At 49.8% G+C, this 16,254-nt stretch overlaps 1 protein-coding gene across 6 annotated transcripts in view; it reads right to left on the reverse strand.

The window, feature by feature from the left end:
• Nucleotides 1–74: 74 nt before the first annotated feature.
• The window catches only part of GTPBP1 (GTP binding protein 1), a 28,592-nt gene continuing 12,412 nt past the window's right edge, over nucleotides 75–16,254 (reverse strand). For 4 of the 6 annotated variants that reach the window (XM_041757549.1, XM_041757551.1, XM_041757550.1 and 1 more), the window contains 10 exons: nucleotides 15,168–15,348; nucleotides 14,225–14,573; nucleotides 11,116–11,239; nucleotides 10,162–10,276; nucleotides 8,493–8,637; nucleotides 8,180–8,362; nucleotides 7,087–7,222; nucleotides 6,293–6,471; nucleotides 4,963–5,163; nucleotides 1,300–4,080 (listed from right to left, as the gene is read on the reverse strand). In XM_041757549.1, coding sequence (XP_041613483.1) covers nucleotides 3,988–4,080; nucleotides 4,963–5,163; nucleotides 6,293–6,471; nucleotides 7,087–7,222; nucleotides 8,180–8,362; nucleotides 8,493–8,637; nucleotides 10,162–10,276; nucleotides 11,116–11,239; nucleotides 14,225–14,573; nucleotides 15,168–15,348 — 1,706 coding nt within the window. In that variant the 3' untranslated portion in view covers nucleotides 1,300–3,987. Of the gene's footprint in view, nucleotides 375–1,299; nucleotides 4,081–4,962; nucleotides 5,199–6,292; nucleotides 6,472–7,086; nucleotides 7,223–8,179; nucleotides 8,363–8,492; nucleotides 8,638–10,161; nucleotides 10,277–11,115; nucleotides 11,240–14,224; nucleotides 14,574–15,167; nucleotides 15,349–16,254 lie in introns of those variants that run through there. The other 2 variants (XM_041757547.1, XM_041757548.1) reach the window with 2 other exon arrangements.

Genomic DNA, 16,254 nt, shown 5'->3' on the forward strand with positions numbered 1-16,254 from the left:
CTGGCATGGCAAGGGGGACGGACTCTGCTCTTAGGAAAACAAGAGAATGAACTCTGCACCAAAACAATGCCTCAAAGACTTAAACTTTAGAAACCCAGGCTTCTCCACTACAACCCAGCTGGGATGGGGGACAGGATGGGCTTGAGGCTGGCCCTACTCTTTGATTCTGGGCTCAGGGGTTAGCAGAAGAAGGGAGGTGGCTTTATTAGCCCTCACGGACATCCCAGTATGAAGTGGGCAGCTTTTCCTGCATCTCTTGGTGCCACTTGAGCAGAAGGTAGAAGAATTTACCTGTTTCACTACTGACCACGTCTGCCTTCAGTACGGAACTGGACTCCACCGCGGGAACTGGACATTTGTCCCTTGTACCTGTGCTGGGATGGCACAAGGAGACGGGTTCCCTGAAGAGCCAGAACCTGTCAGCTCAGGGGAACAGGTCCTGGCCCTTCCTGAAAATATGTCCCCAGATTCACTGCCTCTAGTGAGCTGTTTAAAGGGCCAGGGGTGGTTTCACAACCATACTTCCCAACATATTCTGCTCCTGACTATGGCACCTGACCCAGGGCTGGTCCCCATCACAGCTGAGAAAATAGAGGTGGGGACAGGCCAGTAAGGAGGGGTTAAGAATAAACTGCCACAGGGATCCCTGGGTGGCACAGCGGTTGGGCGCCTGCCTTTGGCCCAGGGCGCGATCCTGGAGACCCGGGATCGAGTCCCACGTCGGGCTCCCGGTGCATGGAGCCTGCTTCTCTCCCTCTGCCTGTGACTCTGCCTCTCTCTCTCTCTGTGACTATCATAAATAAATAAAAATTAAAAAAAAAAAAAAGAATAAACTGCCACAGAAGGGTACCAGGTGTGGTATAAATCCAGCCCTGAGGCCTTGGGCCAGTTAACTTCTCAGCTGTATGTGCCAGGAAAGAGCTGGTCCTATGGCTCACCCGCAGTGACTTCATTTTTCCTACTTCACTCAACACTTGCTCTACATCTAGAACTGCTTCTCAACAAAGGAGATACCCCCAGCTTTACCACTAAACAAGTGCCTGGAACATGGCTGTGCCCTTTGGGCCAGACATGTACCCTCTTCACACCTGCACATGTTCAAATTCTACTGAACCCTCCAGGCACAGCTCTCACACCATTTTCTCCACAGCATGTCCCATGACCCCAAACCTGCACTGTGGCATATTCCTGTGACCTTATTCTGCAGCAGGGAGGCCAATGAAACAGAACAGGGGTCCTAACTGAACTAAAGAACGCCACAAATGCTAGCTGTACACACAGAAAGGTCAGGATTGGCTATTCGAGATAATCAATTAACAACTTTATTATTAGCTACAAAAGGGCTGGTGTTTTGTTCCAAAGTGAGAGTTGGTGGGGCTGAGACCCGTAGAGGACCTTGGAGTCCCTGTTAATGACAGTAAAACACTGTATTCAGTCAGCCCCTGCTAGCAGGTGTAGGCCTGGTGACCAGAGAGATCAGACCAACCTCCTGTGTGTCTGAGGGCAGAGGCCAGGGGAGATGCCAGAGCTTCCAAATGTAAAAAAAAGGGGTTATTATGCTCTTAGGAGCAAAAGAGTTCAAACCAAACAAGGTCTCACCCTGGTGAAGTCCTGTGGAAACATGCACCCCACAGCACCTGCCACAGGGACAGAGCAGAGGGGTACTCAATGCTAGAGCCTTCCTCTTATGAAGGCACCAGTGTGCAACAATCCCTATAAGCAGAACCAGAGTCAAAAAGCAAGAAGTAAATAGCTAGCACACAAAGGAGCAGACGGGGGCCAAAGGACACAGGGTGGAGCAGCTGCCTACCAATGGCTGATGCAGCAGGAACAGACATGCCTACTAGTGGTACTGCTCCTCTGAGATTCTGTTTCCTAACCTAGAAAAATGGAACACCATCTCTCTCCTAGATGGTAGCTTCAAAATCAAAGCACATGAGTGAGGGAGACATCCAGCACAGCATAGCCACAGCAGAGAGACAGGTCAACACATTTCTCCCTTCAAGCCTGCCCACTGCCCCATGGACTCAGGAGCTGGCACAGCGGGAAGCCGCAAGGCACCTCCCACATGCAGGTCACATCAGAGCCTTACCACACAGTTTCTCACTGACCCTCACAACCACCATGACACAGGCATTTGTTTACCTCTCGGTCTAGATGAGGAAACAAGTTCAGGGAAGACTGGCAACTTATCCAGTGTCACATCTGCCAGAGAGCCTGCATATGCCTGAGAGAAGCTGGGCTCCTCCCAACCCTGCCCTGCTCCGCAGGTGGGGGCTCTAGGGCAGGCACAGCCAGCGCTCCCCACAGCAGCACCTCCACTTGGAGGGCCTGGGCAGGGAACATCACACCATCAACTTGGAACAAACTTTTATTTTTTGTGCTGGTCTGGTCAGTCCATGGCCATGGGTCAGTGGTAACTGAAATAGGTGGAAGGAGGAGAGGGAAGGGAACCAGCAGTCGAGAAGCAGGAAGAATGGAGAAGGGTCAGGGATGGGAGGGAGGCAAGGCTGAGGAAGGACCCAGCCAGCTGGGTGTCTGCCCTGGCTAGAAAGAACACATCTCCACCCACCGGTCCACCCTAAACCGAGGGCTTCTGGCCACAGCTCAGGCCAGTCTGGTTTGGACCCCACATTGCCATCTCTGGCCTGAGTGACTCTGACCCCACCCCCACCCCAGGCAGTGAATATTCTAGAGGGCTGAATGATGGTCTGTGCTGGACCTGAAAGAATCTTTCACTACTCCTACCTGCCCTGCCCACACCCCAAATGGGGCTTCCCAAACTGGGGCTCAGGCCCTTCCCTGTTGTGCTCCTATAGCAGCCATGCTGGGTCAACATAGTGGGGCTATAGTGAGGAAGGAGGTGTTCCAGTCCTGGCCTGGCTCAAAGGAACACCTCGCACCCCCACCAATAGGAGGTGCTGGTGAGTGTGACCCAGAGCAAGCCAATCCTAGTCTAGGTCAGCAGTGCCCCCAAACCCAGCAAGATTCATAGAAAGTTCAAAGGCCAGAGCCTCCAGCTCAGAATCAGCAAAGCAGGAGTTGCCCTGGCCTGGCCAGGCAAACACAGGATTGTCTCCAAGGGGAAAGAAAACCATAAGCTGGGTCTTTGGGTCAGTGGCAAGGGTCAGAGTTAGGGGCAGGGAGGAGGGTCCTACAATCCAAGTGCCACTCCCCTCCACATATCTACAGGTTACAGCTTAAGAGCTTTTGGCATTACCTGTTTTTGGGCTTAAGGGTGGAAAAATGGAAGAGAGAGGGGAAAAAAGGAGGCCACTACTCTCCATTCTGTTGAAAGCCCCCCTAGTCCCAGAAGGCATGCTCCCTGCTCTGGTAGCAGCACTTATGAAGCCCCTAAGCCCCGAGTCCGGCTCTGTGGAGGGCTCTGGGCGCAGAGGAGTGAGCACAGGGGAGGACGGCAAGCACAGGAGACAAGGGTGCTCTTTAGCTCCTGAAAGCCCCTAAAAGTTGTCAGAGACACACAGACAGATGGACAGATGGGCAAGCAGCCAGCTCCTGGAGGCTGGTGGCCAGCTCATAGAGGAAAAAAGGAGAAAGACTGCCAGGGCCCTGACCGGCTGCACTTCTATACCACACATGCACACACACACGCACACGCACACATATGCACGCACGTGCACACACACACTAGAGAGAGAGAGAAAGAGAGAAAGAGAGAAAGAGACAGAGAAAGAGATAATAAAAAGAATAAAAACTAAGGGCCCAGATGTACAAAAAATGTGAGTAAGGAAGAAGGCAGGGAAGAAGGTGGATGATGGTCAGTCCTCCAGAAGTCTGGCCACCTTCCTCAGCTTATAAATTACAACCCCTCTGGAAAATGGGGGTGGTGGAGGAGTGGGGAATGATGAGGCTCCAGCTGTGGCCTGGGGGAGGGCGGGTGGTGGTCAGAGCTGCTTTGGCTCATCTGGTGGAACAGTGGCCAGAGTACAAGGATCCCTTGGGTGGTGGGGGTGGGCCAGGGGAGATTCAGCAGCCGCTGGCAGGAGTCACGCAGGCCCCCTGGGACTTCACTTTGTGACGCTGGCCCCCCCGTCGCCGGCCCCCGCTGCTGGGCTTGGGCTGAAAGGGAGAAAGAAGGAGCTTGAGAAGTAGTAGCCCACTGGGAGCAGGGCAGGACAGCAGAGGGGCAGGAGAAAAGCGAGCAGGTAGGACGGTCTCAGCTACGCTGAGCAGTAATCTACTACATGACTTGGAGCATGGCACTCCCCCTCTATCAGATGGAGCCGGCACCCAGCCTGCCTTCCTAGCAAGGAAGGCACATGGGACAATGGTTGTGAGACAGAGCCATTCAGAGAAACACAAAGTGAGCAGGAACCAACACCTGCTCCCCCCATAGGTGCAAAGAAAAAGGCTTAATGTGGGAGAACAGAAAGAACAGGTCCAGACAGAAGTTTCCCTCTCCAAAGAGGGATCAGATGGAGAAGACCCTGGAAGGAGCAATATGAAGGGGTGCCAGGACAGAACCAGGGGATAGAGCTAACAGGAGACATTGAGTGAGAACCACACTGACATGGGGCCTAAGGCCACCTACCCCCGCCCAGACGGACCCCCTAAGGCAGTGCCTTTCCAACAACCTTCTGGACCACCACACACACATCCCACTCCACACACAGACTGCACACACCCTGATTTGGGGGACAGAAATCCTGGCATTTTCCTATTGTTTCATTAATACCAAATCCTAATCAGGACCAACTAAATCAACTTTATGTAGGCCACATTGCCAAACTGGAAAATACTGCCCTAAAAGATAAATAGTGCACACTTAGCACTTAGGTGCCAAGAGTTGGGGGAGACGCTGTCTATGAACGGCAGACATGGGAGCTAGACACAGGCTGCCTGAAACACTCCTGTTACCTCCACCAACTACAGTAACAGCCACCCTCCCAATCCCACCCTGAAGTGGTCAGGGGACCAGACTGGCCCGAGGAGCATACTCACCTGTGGCTGGAGACTGCTGGACAAGGTTGGCTGCACAGCCCCTAGAGAGCAAGCTTCGTCTCCAGGAGGGGGCGCCCCTACTGCTGGCCCTCCAGATGGGCCTCCTTCTTCTCGCTTGGTCAGGGGACCTTTTTTTGTTGACTGCATTTTAATCTGCTGGGGCTTTGAGTTCATCGGGGAGTTGTTGGTGGTCTGGAGGAGCTGGAGGAGCCAAGGAGTTGAGGATGAGGCTGGAGCTGCAGGTAGTGACAATGGCAGGGCAGTCCAGGCCCTACACCCCCAGGACTTCCCACTCCTTGGCCTGGCTGGTCCTGAGCAAGGTGGATAGCAAGGGGGCTAAGACAGGGACAGTGGGATGGACAGATGTTCTCATCCCTGTTCAGTGTCTCAGGGCTGCCTACTGCAGCTGACTCACCTGCCTCAGCCTGGCTCCATCCTAGTCCCTGCTGCAGCTGCTCTTCCCACAGACCACTTGTGCATCTTGGCTATCTCTTACCTAGTCTAGCTCCTAGGCTGGAGTCTAGCCTGCCCAGAACCCTGTAACGAACTTGAGGCTTTCCTGCTATGCTGGCTGAAACTCCTCAGAGTATCAACTGCATCTCTCCTACTGCCCCTAAAATAAGAACCTGGGGCAAGTTTTAACTTCAGCCCTCCCAAAGAGACCAAATGAATGTTCAGCATCTGAAAACATTTAGAGTGTGGCTATCAGGGATCTTAAGAGCTACCACCCAGGAGGGACTGATTTAGATCATTCCCTTGCAGCCCCAGTTCAATCTCAAAGCAGGGGGAAGGACTGCCGTACCTCCAAGGGTACTACAACATGTGCCGGCAGCTTCTGCCACTGTCAGCCAGTCCCAGAGGCAAGTGGTCTTCAAGGATGTGATCCACCCACCATACAGCCCTCAAGTCTGCATGAATGGGCCTGAGGAAGACGGTTCTAGAGGCAAGGCCACCCTGAGGCTGATCCTAAAATCTCACACCGGCTGTTTGGAGTATTGGAGTAAGAGTCAAACCATTCTACCAAAAGCCCCCCCGCCCCCCCAAGGCTATGGGTGAAGTCTTCAGAGGACATGAAGTGGGCTCTAGGATATAGAAACAGCTCAAGCCCCAAGGGAACCCAAGCCTAGGCCCCCTAGCTATCCCAACATTCAAGGGTGGTACCGAGACCACCCTTCAGCACTCTTCTAGTTCTCACAAGGCAGAACTAGTGCCTCGGTTCCTGGCAATTAGGGGGATTCTGCAGGCTTCTCCTGTTGTGCTCACAGTCTAAAACTGGAGCAGCCCCCAGTGCTTCCTCTAGAGCTTGGAAAGGAGGGCTGCCTGGCCATACCTTGGTGATGGTGCCCACCGCTTTGGTGCGGCCTTCCCGGAACACCAGACGCTGGTCTATGTGCAGGTACTCAGGAGTCTTGATGAAGCGGAAGTGCACAGTGGCCTTGTCCCCGGTGCGCAGACAGTCCTTGTCCATGCTCAGAATGGTAGCCGTCTGCCTGATGCTACCACAGTGCACTGCCAAAAGAGCCAGGGGATCACAATAGGACTGAGCTGCCCAGTGACCTCCGGGCAGGAGATAGGAGTGAGAGCATAAAATATGCTTGAGCTATGGTCAGCTAAAGGCCTCAGGGGGCTACAGGTGGCCAAGTGAGTTGGGAGGTCTGCTCTGAGGTCTGACCCTGCTGCACACACTCAGTTAGATCCCACCTGTCCCTGGACCCACGGTCCTGGTTCTTTAACACAGGGCACTCTGTTTGCATGTGTGCCTTCTCTAGACTGTTGGCTTATTAATGGCAAAGCCCTCGCCAAGCATTGTGTCTGTCCCCAGCACCTTGGCAATACCACCTGGCACACAGCAGCATTCAGAGGACATTTGCTGAAGGAAGGTGTGTGAGGTTCTTGAGGGCAAGTCTGGCTCTCCAGAGCCCAGCACAGAGCAAGCATTCAGTTAACATTTGCAGGACTGAATTAACACTGTAGCTTATGGGGAGAACAGAACGGGCATCACTAAACAGGATGGAGACACAACTCTTAGCTGCCGCTAAAACCTTGGGGTTTGGGTAGCTGGAGCACTTTGTTGGGGGAGCGAGAGCAGAGGACTGTCTAGGCTGGCAGTGCTCAGACACCTACCCATGGCCTGGTAGCGTGGGCTAATTGTGGTGGGGTGGTGGAGGACAAGGATCTCGGCCTCAAACTCCCAGGAGGCTTGGGGATTCAAGCGTGGGGAAACCATCACCATGCCTTTGCGGATGGACGAGCGCTTGATCTGAAAAAAGAAAGGAATCCCAGATGTCAGGGATAATAATACCCAGGAGTTCTCTTCCCTGGTCTCAGAGGACCAGGAGTTCCTTCTTTTTTTTTTTTTTTTTTTTTTTTTTTTTATGATAGTCACAGAGAGAGAGAGAGAGAGAGAGAGACAGGCAGAGACACAGGCAGAGGGAGAAGCAGGCTCCATGCACCGAGAGCCCGACGTGGGACTCGATCCCGGATCTCCAGGATCGCACCCTGGGCCAAAGGCAGGCGCCAAACCGCTGCACCACCCAGGGATCCCCCAGGAGTTCCTTCTGCGAATGAAGACCACCCCCACTCAGCCTTGCCCTCCCACTGCACTAGACACAGGCCTTCTAGGATGGACAACACAAGGCCGACCTGAGTGCTATCTAGGAAGCCTAAACACTGCTACTAGGGGGCAGGAATTGGCATGGGTAAGAATTAAGTGGTGGAGAAGGCAGGGGTAGGCAAGCTTTCAGGTGGAAGGGACAAGGCAAGCATAATATGACTACTGGAGGGAATTAGGAAAGTCCCACTCTGCCAGTTAATGTGGTTGTGGTCCTCAGAGCTAGCACTTACCCAAATCCCCCAGGGATAGAAGGCTGACTAGGAGGAGGATTTGGTATGGACCCTAAGGATCCTACATGGACAGACCATCTGCACGAGAGAGGTGTATTTCTACCCTTACCACTGAGCTTAGGGCACCCACCTCAGACACTAGGAGGAGGAAAAGAGCTTAGGAGGCAGGCACGCCCAGGTTCAAGGTCTGGCTCTAGAACTTACTAGCTGTGGGTTTCTGGCCAAGTCACTTGGACTCTTAGAGGCTGAGTTTTCTCACCTATAAAAGTGAGGTCAGTAATTCATGCCTTACAGAGCAGCCAGGACAACTGGAGATGGTCCAGAGCCTAGTGTAATGAACCCAAGGAGAGTTCTTTTTAGTCTCGGCACTCACCTTCTTCAGTGCAAAGGAGGCTGTCTGGCCGCCCCGCACCTCTTTGACAGGCATGCGCTTGCGGTGGATTGATTTGACAGCAATGGACAGGAAGTTACCCAAGGGATCTGGGCCGAGCAGCAGTGTGTCATTCAGCTTGATCAGGCCTCTCAGTGTTGTCCCTGACACCACTGTCCCCACACCCTGCAGAGAAGGCCAGGGTCCAGTAAGTCTATCCCACTCAAGTCCTCCCCACCATATACTTGCTCGGATGCCCCTGCAGGAAGTACCCACCCAGCCTCCCACCCTGTTCAGTCCACCAGAAGCCACTCACTGGCACAGAGTAGGTGTCATCAATCTGAAACTCCGCAGGCTCTTCCTCCCGGTAGCTGGTGCGGGGGGAGAGGAGGTTGAGGAACATCTTCAGCAGATCTAGGTTCTCACCTGTAACGTTGGAGATCTGGAATATCGGGCACATCCTAAGTGGAGGGTGGAGAAAGACAAAGGAGCTCATGTGGCCACCTCCTGTGTGACAGGGTGGGAGCAAGAGAGCTCCTGGGACATGTGCTGCTGCTACAGGCCCTGCTGCCCCCTCACCAGCCTCTATGCCTCTGCCTAGGCCTTCCAACTGCTGCCCAGATCTGCTCCGAGGCTTTTTTCTTTCATTCTGTTTTCTCTATGAAATCTGTCCCCTCATCTCTGGTCCCTCCACCACTGCCCCATTCTGGGCTCTGCCTCTTCTTCCTAAAGCACACTCATGCTTGTTGAAAATTCTTAACCTGCCTTTCCACTGCAGAGAATACAGATGGAATTCCTTCTCCCAACATCTCTGTAGGTTTATTTCTCTCAAATTCCTATCTGCCAGCCAGACCAGACAATCTGCTTTTCTCCTAAAAGCTTAGTACTTATTTGCTCCCCATTTATTTCTTCACTCTGATCCTCCTGACTGAACTCTTTCCCTCTTACGACACTAACAAATCCTCTCCTCCTTCAGAGCCCACTTCCAATGCAGATTTTTCCAGGAAACCCTTCCCAAATAGGCACTCCTGACACCTCCCAGCTCTAGAGAGCACTTCTCATGTCTGTTACATGTAGCTAACATCTGATTTTCCCTCAGTCATCACAACAGCCTTTATATTGCCTCTCCAGGGTTAATCACACTCTTCAAGAACAGGAATTATATATTCTCCATAGGTCCTAGAATAGGACCTGCATAGAACAGGCACGTGGGATGAATGGAACGTACCCCCTCTGGTGGCCGCCTAGTGGTACTGAAGACAGCATTAGGACAAAGCCATAGGCCAAAATGCCAGGCTGCTTTTGGGCTGTATACAGACCAAGCCAGGGGGCAGATGGCTCCTAAGCAGCCCCAAGACTCTGGGAAAAGGACAAACTTAACAGAGTTCACTATTATCAAGAGGGAATTGAGTATATCAAGAGTTCACTATTATCTCTGACCAAGGAAGTGATCACCCTAAGAACAAGGATTATATCTGAGTCAACTCTGAATCCTCAATGCCTAGATGAAGAGCCTGCTATAGAACATCCAATAAATATTTATGGAATCAAAGTATACATTAATGAGTAAATGCCAAATGCTAATACATGATTAGAGTTTTTGAGAGACAGTAGTATAAAAACTTACTAATAACAGTTATAAAAATGGCTGTGTATGTATCACACAGCAGCCAGACACAGACAGAGCTGTTGTCCCTGACACCACTGAGAGGCCTGATCAAGAGCTAAGTTCTTTTACATACATCATTTCTAACACTTATGGGGACCCTGTGAGGAAGGGAATATTATTCCCACTTCACAGGTAAGGACACTGATGCCTCAGCTGGGATTCCAACCTCAACAAGTCCTGCACTTCAGAATCTAGGTTGCTTGATACAGCTCCTGGGCAACACAGCCAGCCTGAAAGAGCTTGTACTGAGACCAGAATCTTCTATTCCATCCAATCTCTGTCCCAGCCCAGCAGTGACTGCTCCCTACGCCATTACCTCTCAGAGCTGAAGTTGGAGGCTGTAACGATCACATCATCCTTGCTCTGTACCAACACAGGGATCTTCCGGCAACCTGGAGACTTCAGCAGGCGCTGTAACAGCTTCAGGGTTTCTTAAAGGTTGAAATGGAACACAATTAGGGGGACACAGCTTTCTCTCTGGCCAGGCTTCCAGGGCAAGACTGGTCCACTCCTTACTGAGAGAAGCAGGAGACAGACGGACGGACCAGTGTTAAATGCCATGCCTGGAGAAGCAAAAGGAGGATCAAAACTTGGGGTGGGTATGTGCTTACTAGAGTAGAAGGAACACAGATAAAGCCTGTCGGGTAAGGTTATGAATCTGAAACTTGTTGGATTTCTCTAGAGTCTCTAAAAGATTCACATCCTGTAAGCAAGTGACTTGGGAGCCCGTGGGAATGTGGGAAAGGCAACATTCTTCTTAGAATATTCTGCTTCCTGGATTAAAAAAATTCATCTGACAAAGGATCTCTAAGACATTTACACATCTGCAGAAGCATTCATGAGGCATTCCAAAAGGACACCTCTCCATTTCTCTTCTACCATCTGCAACCAATGAGGGAGAAATGTAAAGCTATTTTGAAACCTTTGGTAGAAGGCAATCGGACCCTCCACCCAAATGCCTCCATATATATCCTGTTCAGATGGTAAAACCCAACCCCCTGGCCCTGGGGGCATCTGAAAAAAGGTGCCAGATTGGGGATCTCAAGGATCCTATATTTGTAAACAGAAGGAACAATGAGCAGGAGATAATTCTAGGGTGAGCTTAGACCAAGAGCTAAACAAAGGAGAAAGCAGAAGATTTTGGTTTAATGGAAATCCAGATAAAAAAAGCAGAAGGTTCTAGGCTGAAGCTCTGGCAGCACCACCAAGGAGCCACAGTGGGTGATAGTCCCAAACACAGAGACTGCTACTAGCTGCAGGCTTTACTTACCTTGCAGAATGTTGGCAGGACACATGTCAATCTTGGTGACCACCACAAAGACAGGAACATTGAGTGCCAATGCCAAGCCCAAATGTTCCTTGGTCATCCCCACGATGCCAGCATTGCTGCCCACCTGCCCCAACAAAGAAAGAACGGTCAGGACAAGAGAGACAGAAGTTGCTGCTGGGTGGGCACAGGGGTTCAAAGAAGACTGGGTTAAGAGAGAGTTTTCATCTCTAAGTCCCCCATCAGAACAGAACACATGGGGCAGAAGTCTTAGGCCAGAAACAAAACAGCTGTAGATGAGGGCAGCCTGGGTGGTTCAGTGGTTTAGCGTCACCTTCAGCCCAGGGCATGATCCTGGAGACGGGGGATCGAGTCCCACGTAGGGCTCCCTGCATGGAGCCTGCTTCTCCCTCTGCCTGTATCTCTGCCTCTTTCTCTCTGTGCCTCTCATGAATAAATAAAGTCTTTCAAAAGAAAGAAAAAAAAAATAGCTGTGGGGCTGGACACAGATGGCTTTAACCTCTGATTTGATGATGTGGGCTGCCAAAATCTGAGGAGACTTGGAAACAATAAAAAAGACAAATCCAGATAGTCCAGGGAAACAACTAGTCCAGTTCTAGTGTCATCAAGATAGATTCAGTTTAACATCATTGGCCCCCAGTTTCCTCATCTATAAAATACCATCCCCTTTAGAGGGTCTCTTGAGGTTTAACTATAATGTATGTCAAAGCTCCCATATACAACTAGCATGAATTAGGTGTTTAGGCAATAGCAGTTCTTGTTACTGTTACTATTCCTTCCTGTAACAATAAATGTTTTAAATTATCACAAGGGCTGGCTAAATAAATAAAGGCACATGTACAAGTGTACAGAACAAAATGTACCAAATGTGCTATAGACAAGAGAAAACTATTATCTACTGATATGGGACAATCTCTAAGGTATGTTTTTAAGAACAGGAAAAAAGCAAGGTGTATACAGCATGCTACCATTACATGGGTGTAGAATGGATCATTGAAAAAAGCAGCTGTCAAAGTTGTTAAGACATTTGGGGAACATCTGAGATCATATAAACTCTTACAGCCTAGGTATTAGAGTGTATTAGCGAGCTTTTGTTCATCTTTCTGGCTGCTGTCACAGCAGGAGACAGTTCTTACTTTTAGGAGCTGTGTGCTGAAGTATTTGGGGGTCAAGAGTCACAATGCCTATAATCTACTTTCAAATGATTCAGCCAAAACAACATAAATACACATATGCATCCATCACATATACAGATGAACATGGCAAAATGTCAATGACGGTTGAATCTGAGTGGTGGGTTTATGGTATTCATCGTGCTATTCTTTCAAATTTTCTGTTTTGAAACTGGAAGGAAAGAATATATCCACATTTGCTGTTATGATTACAAAATATCTCTGGAGAATACTTAAGAAACTGGAAATACTGGTTGCCCCTGAGACGAAACTGGACAGAAGAGGAAGGGAGACTTTTCACTGTAAGCCCTTTGGTATCTTCTTGTTTTTGTATCACACGAATGAGTGATTTGCTAGAACAAAATTATATTAAAATTGCCACAACACGTCCCAGAAGGGTTTCAAGCAATGCTCTCATTTGATCCCAGTTTGTAGGTGAGCCGCCATCTCGACACAGATGTCCCCTGCATGTCCCCTTCTGCCCACACCAAGATACCACCTCTCTCTTCCTTCTAATTCTTTCCATTTCTTCCAATCACCTTTCCTATCCAACCCAGACTTGCTTTCGTTCTTCCCAACTGGGATAAGAGAATATTCTATCACTCTGTGGTCTATATATTTTAAAGATTTTTTTTTTCCTGGAAATGATTTCAGTGTTTTCTACAGAAAATTTTTAATATCTGGATTATAGCCTAAAAGTCAGGTAATGTATAACATTTCATCTAGGGTGAAGGTATTTTCTTTAATTGGCCTTGTTCACTATATAGCTTAGTTTGAAAAATGCTCATTTTAGACTGGTGTTTCTGTACCCTTCTTAATATAAACCCAACTCCCCCAAATATACCCTACAGCTCCTCTTCTGAAATCCCTTCTTGTCAAAAAGCTTTTCTTAGCCCAGTAAAGTTGGTAGTGGCCCCCTGAAATGCTGAAAGATATGGGAGCTGAAATCATGCTGAGATCCCAAGAACCTTGGGCAGAGAGCCGATAAGAGTGTTCACACATATGCTCTGCCTCTTTACTCTCCAGTTTGGGGAGAATTTGCCTGAGAACCTGCGTTTGTGGGGCAACTTGATCAATTATGATCTCAACAGATGTCTGTGTTTACTATACTTATTAATACAGGCAGCTGGAGGAACTAGGAAATGGCGAAGGGCTAGGAGAAGGGCTTGCCAAAGGAAAACTTGCTCACTTGTGCTCTCTCTGAAAGCTGTGAAGCTGTGTGCAAGGCTGTGGGCTTCAGAGACTCCCACTCTCTGTCCAGGGAACATCAGTGGGACCCAAATGGAAGCTCTGCAACATGATACAACACAGAAGCCTCTGCTCCCTTTCCTTCTCAGGTGATCTACATGATTTGCTGCTCAAAAATCTCCACTGGTTACACCATAAACTCTGTAAGAGCCCAGGGTGGCCCTGCTCACTGCTGTATTTTCAGGTCTAGCAGGAGGCCAGGCACATAGCAGCCTCTCCACAAGTACCTTGGACTGGCTGACACTCCTCTCAGGCTTTGAAAGAGGCCACCTCTCAGGCCCCTCTCAATTGTTGTCTGCATTCTCCTCCAATTCTTCCCAGCCCTACCCTTGTTTGAGGGTGCCGCCTGGTATCAACTTCACAGAGTAGCCTAACCCCAGGAGAAACATTTCTGAAGGTAGTTAAGCAAGCCCCGGGAGAAACTCTCCTCTGTGCCTCTCTGAAAAATAAGAGGTCCGCAAATGGCACCAGGAGAGAGATCGAGGTACACACCTTGAGAAGGCCATAGTGCTCAGAGGACTAGGCACCCCATAAAATTGGTCATCCTTATCCAGTGCCAAAGACCCAAACTAACAGGTCTCTGTTGCAGAATGATTTCTAACACTTGCATACAAGCACCCCTCAAACAGCCCAGCTGAAGCCTCCCCTACTCACGAGGGCCTCACACTTACCATGAGCATGCAGAAGTCAGGCAAATGACCTGTCATGCCAAAGACAGTGGTCTTCAGGTATTTCTCATGGCCAGCCAAGTCGATGAAGGTAATCACCTTAGTGGATTTCTCACAAATCTTTGTCCATTCCAGGCTGCCACCATGGCTGTCTGGCTTGTTCACCACATTACCTTCACTGTCAAAGCCCAGAATGTCGTTGCCCACGCTGCTGGTGCGACCAGATTCAATCTCGTGTTTGTGGCGGAAGAGCTTCTGGCGGGCAAAGCCTCGGCCATTGTCCAGCTCCCCGTGTGTCAGGACCCCCAGGAGTGTGCTTTTGCCAGCATCCACGTTGCCTACTACTGCTACCCTGTGTGTACACAAACCCAAACATCCTTGTCAGAGTCAGTGGGGGAGCAAAGTAAACCCCAGTTAACTGGATCTGTAAGGACAGACTTGCCCCTGAGCCTCTCTAGCTCACTGCTCCTACCATTCATGGCTGAGCACATTGGGAATGTCCCTGGAGGTACACCCAGAGTAGAAAGAATCATTCAGGAGCAACTCGGCTCCTGTCACGAGGGCCTTCTCTCTTAACTTCCACTAGGCCTCTTCAAAGGTGCCAGATAGGATCCCAAAAGCCAAGAGAGGCACAAAATGTTCTCGAAGACCTTGGGTTTTTTTAGCCCCATAGGCCGATAGGCAAGAAAACACAGCCCACACACAATGACCAGAAGCGTATGGCTAGCCACCCACTCTTACCAAATGGAATTATTCAGGGATGGGAAAGTACAGAAATAAAAAATGGAGCTATCATGTCTCTGGATACTCTTTCTATGCCTCAGAAGGGGAAGGAGCAAAGTTGACATGCCAGGTGCTAACGGCTCAATCACCATTCCCTGCGTAAAACCTCAGACGATAAGGTCATGCTGCAGAGAGCCCCTGAACTGTTCTGAGGCCTCCTCACCTGACTTCCAGGAAGTCATTGTCTCCTACTCGTTTCCGGACCAGGTAATCACGCACACGGCCCCCAGCTTCTTGACGTTCCCGCAGGAGGATGACATCAGCCTCTATCTGTTCCGCCATGCTCTTCACTGTGGCGTAGGAGGCCTCCATGTCAGCTTCACTTAGCCCATACTCAGTACCATCTGGTGACAAGAGCCCAGACATCAGCCTGCCAACAAGCCAGCCAGTCAACAACCCCTACCAAAGGCCCCACCCCAGGCACTGGAGAAGAACATGGCTCTCTCTACCTGACGCTTTTCTAAAACTTGGACACACACAGAGTTAATAAACAATAGTTCCATGGGCTTCCCCTTTCAGCAGGGTATTCATTAATTCATTCAACAGTAATCACTAAAACTCTCCAAGGTTTTATGTCAAGCCTCATGCTGGGTACTGGGAACACAGGTGCCCTTGGTGAGCTCATAGCCCAGCGGGAGAGAGAGAAAACTAATTAATTGTAATACAGCTTGAGTGCTTTACTATAGAACTGGACAAAAAGAATGTAAAGCGTGAGCAACTGGCATTGCTTGGAGAAGCTGAGGACAGCTTTGCAGGGTGCTGACTCCAAGTAGGGTCACCAAGTATAAAAAACAGGCGTATAGAGAAAGGAGTAAAAACATCCTAGGCAGAGGAACAAAGCATGGAACATAGCAGATCATGGACATTCAGGGACCAGTAAGCAGCTCAGTGTGTTGGACAGAAGGATGTCAAGTGGTGAGAGACCATACAAGAAAGAGGTGGGAGCCATTAAGCAGAGACATCAGAGAGCAGCAAAAACACAATATGTACCAGACAGCAGGAAGCCTTGAGGGGTTTAGGCAGGAGAGTAGCAGGATCAGATCGCTGTGGGTTAGAAAGATGTCTTGAGCAGCAATATAAAGTGTGCACTGCCAAGCGAGAGACCACAAAGGGGGAGCTCGGTTAGAAAATAATTCTAGTAATCCAGGCAACAAATAATGAGGACAGGAATCAAAGGAAAATGGGGAGCAAATTTAAGAATGATTTTAGGGACAGATTCTTTTTTTTTTTTTTTTTTAGATTCTTTTTTT

The sequence above is a fragment of the Vulpes lagopus genome, chromosome 5, assembly GCF_018345385.1.
Source record: "Vulpes lagopus strain Blue_001 chromosome 5, ASM1834538v1, whole genome shotgun sequence".
Classification (NCBI taxonomy): Eukaryota; Metazoa; Chordata; class Mammalia; order Carnivora; family Canidae; genus Vulpes; species Vulpes lagopus.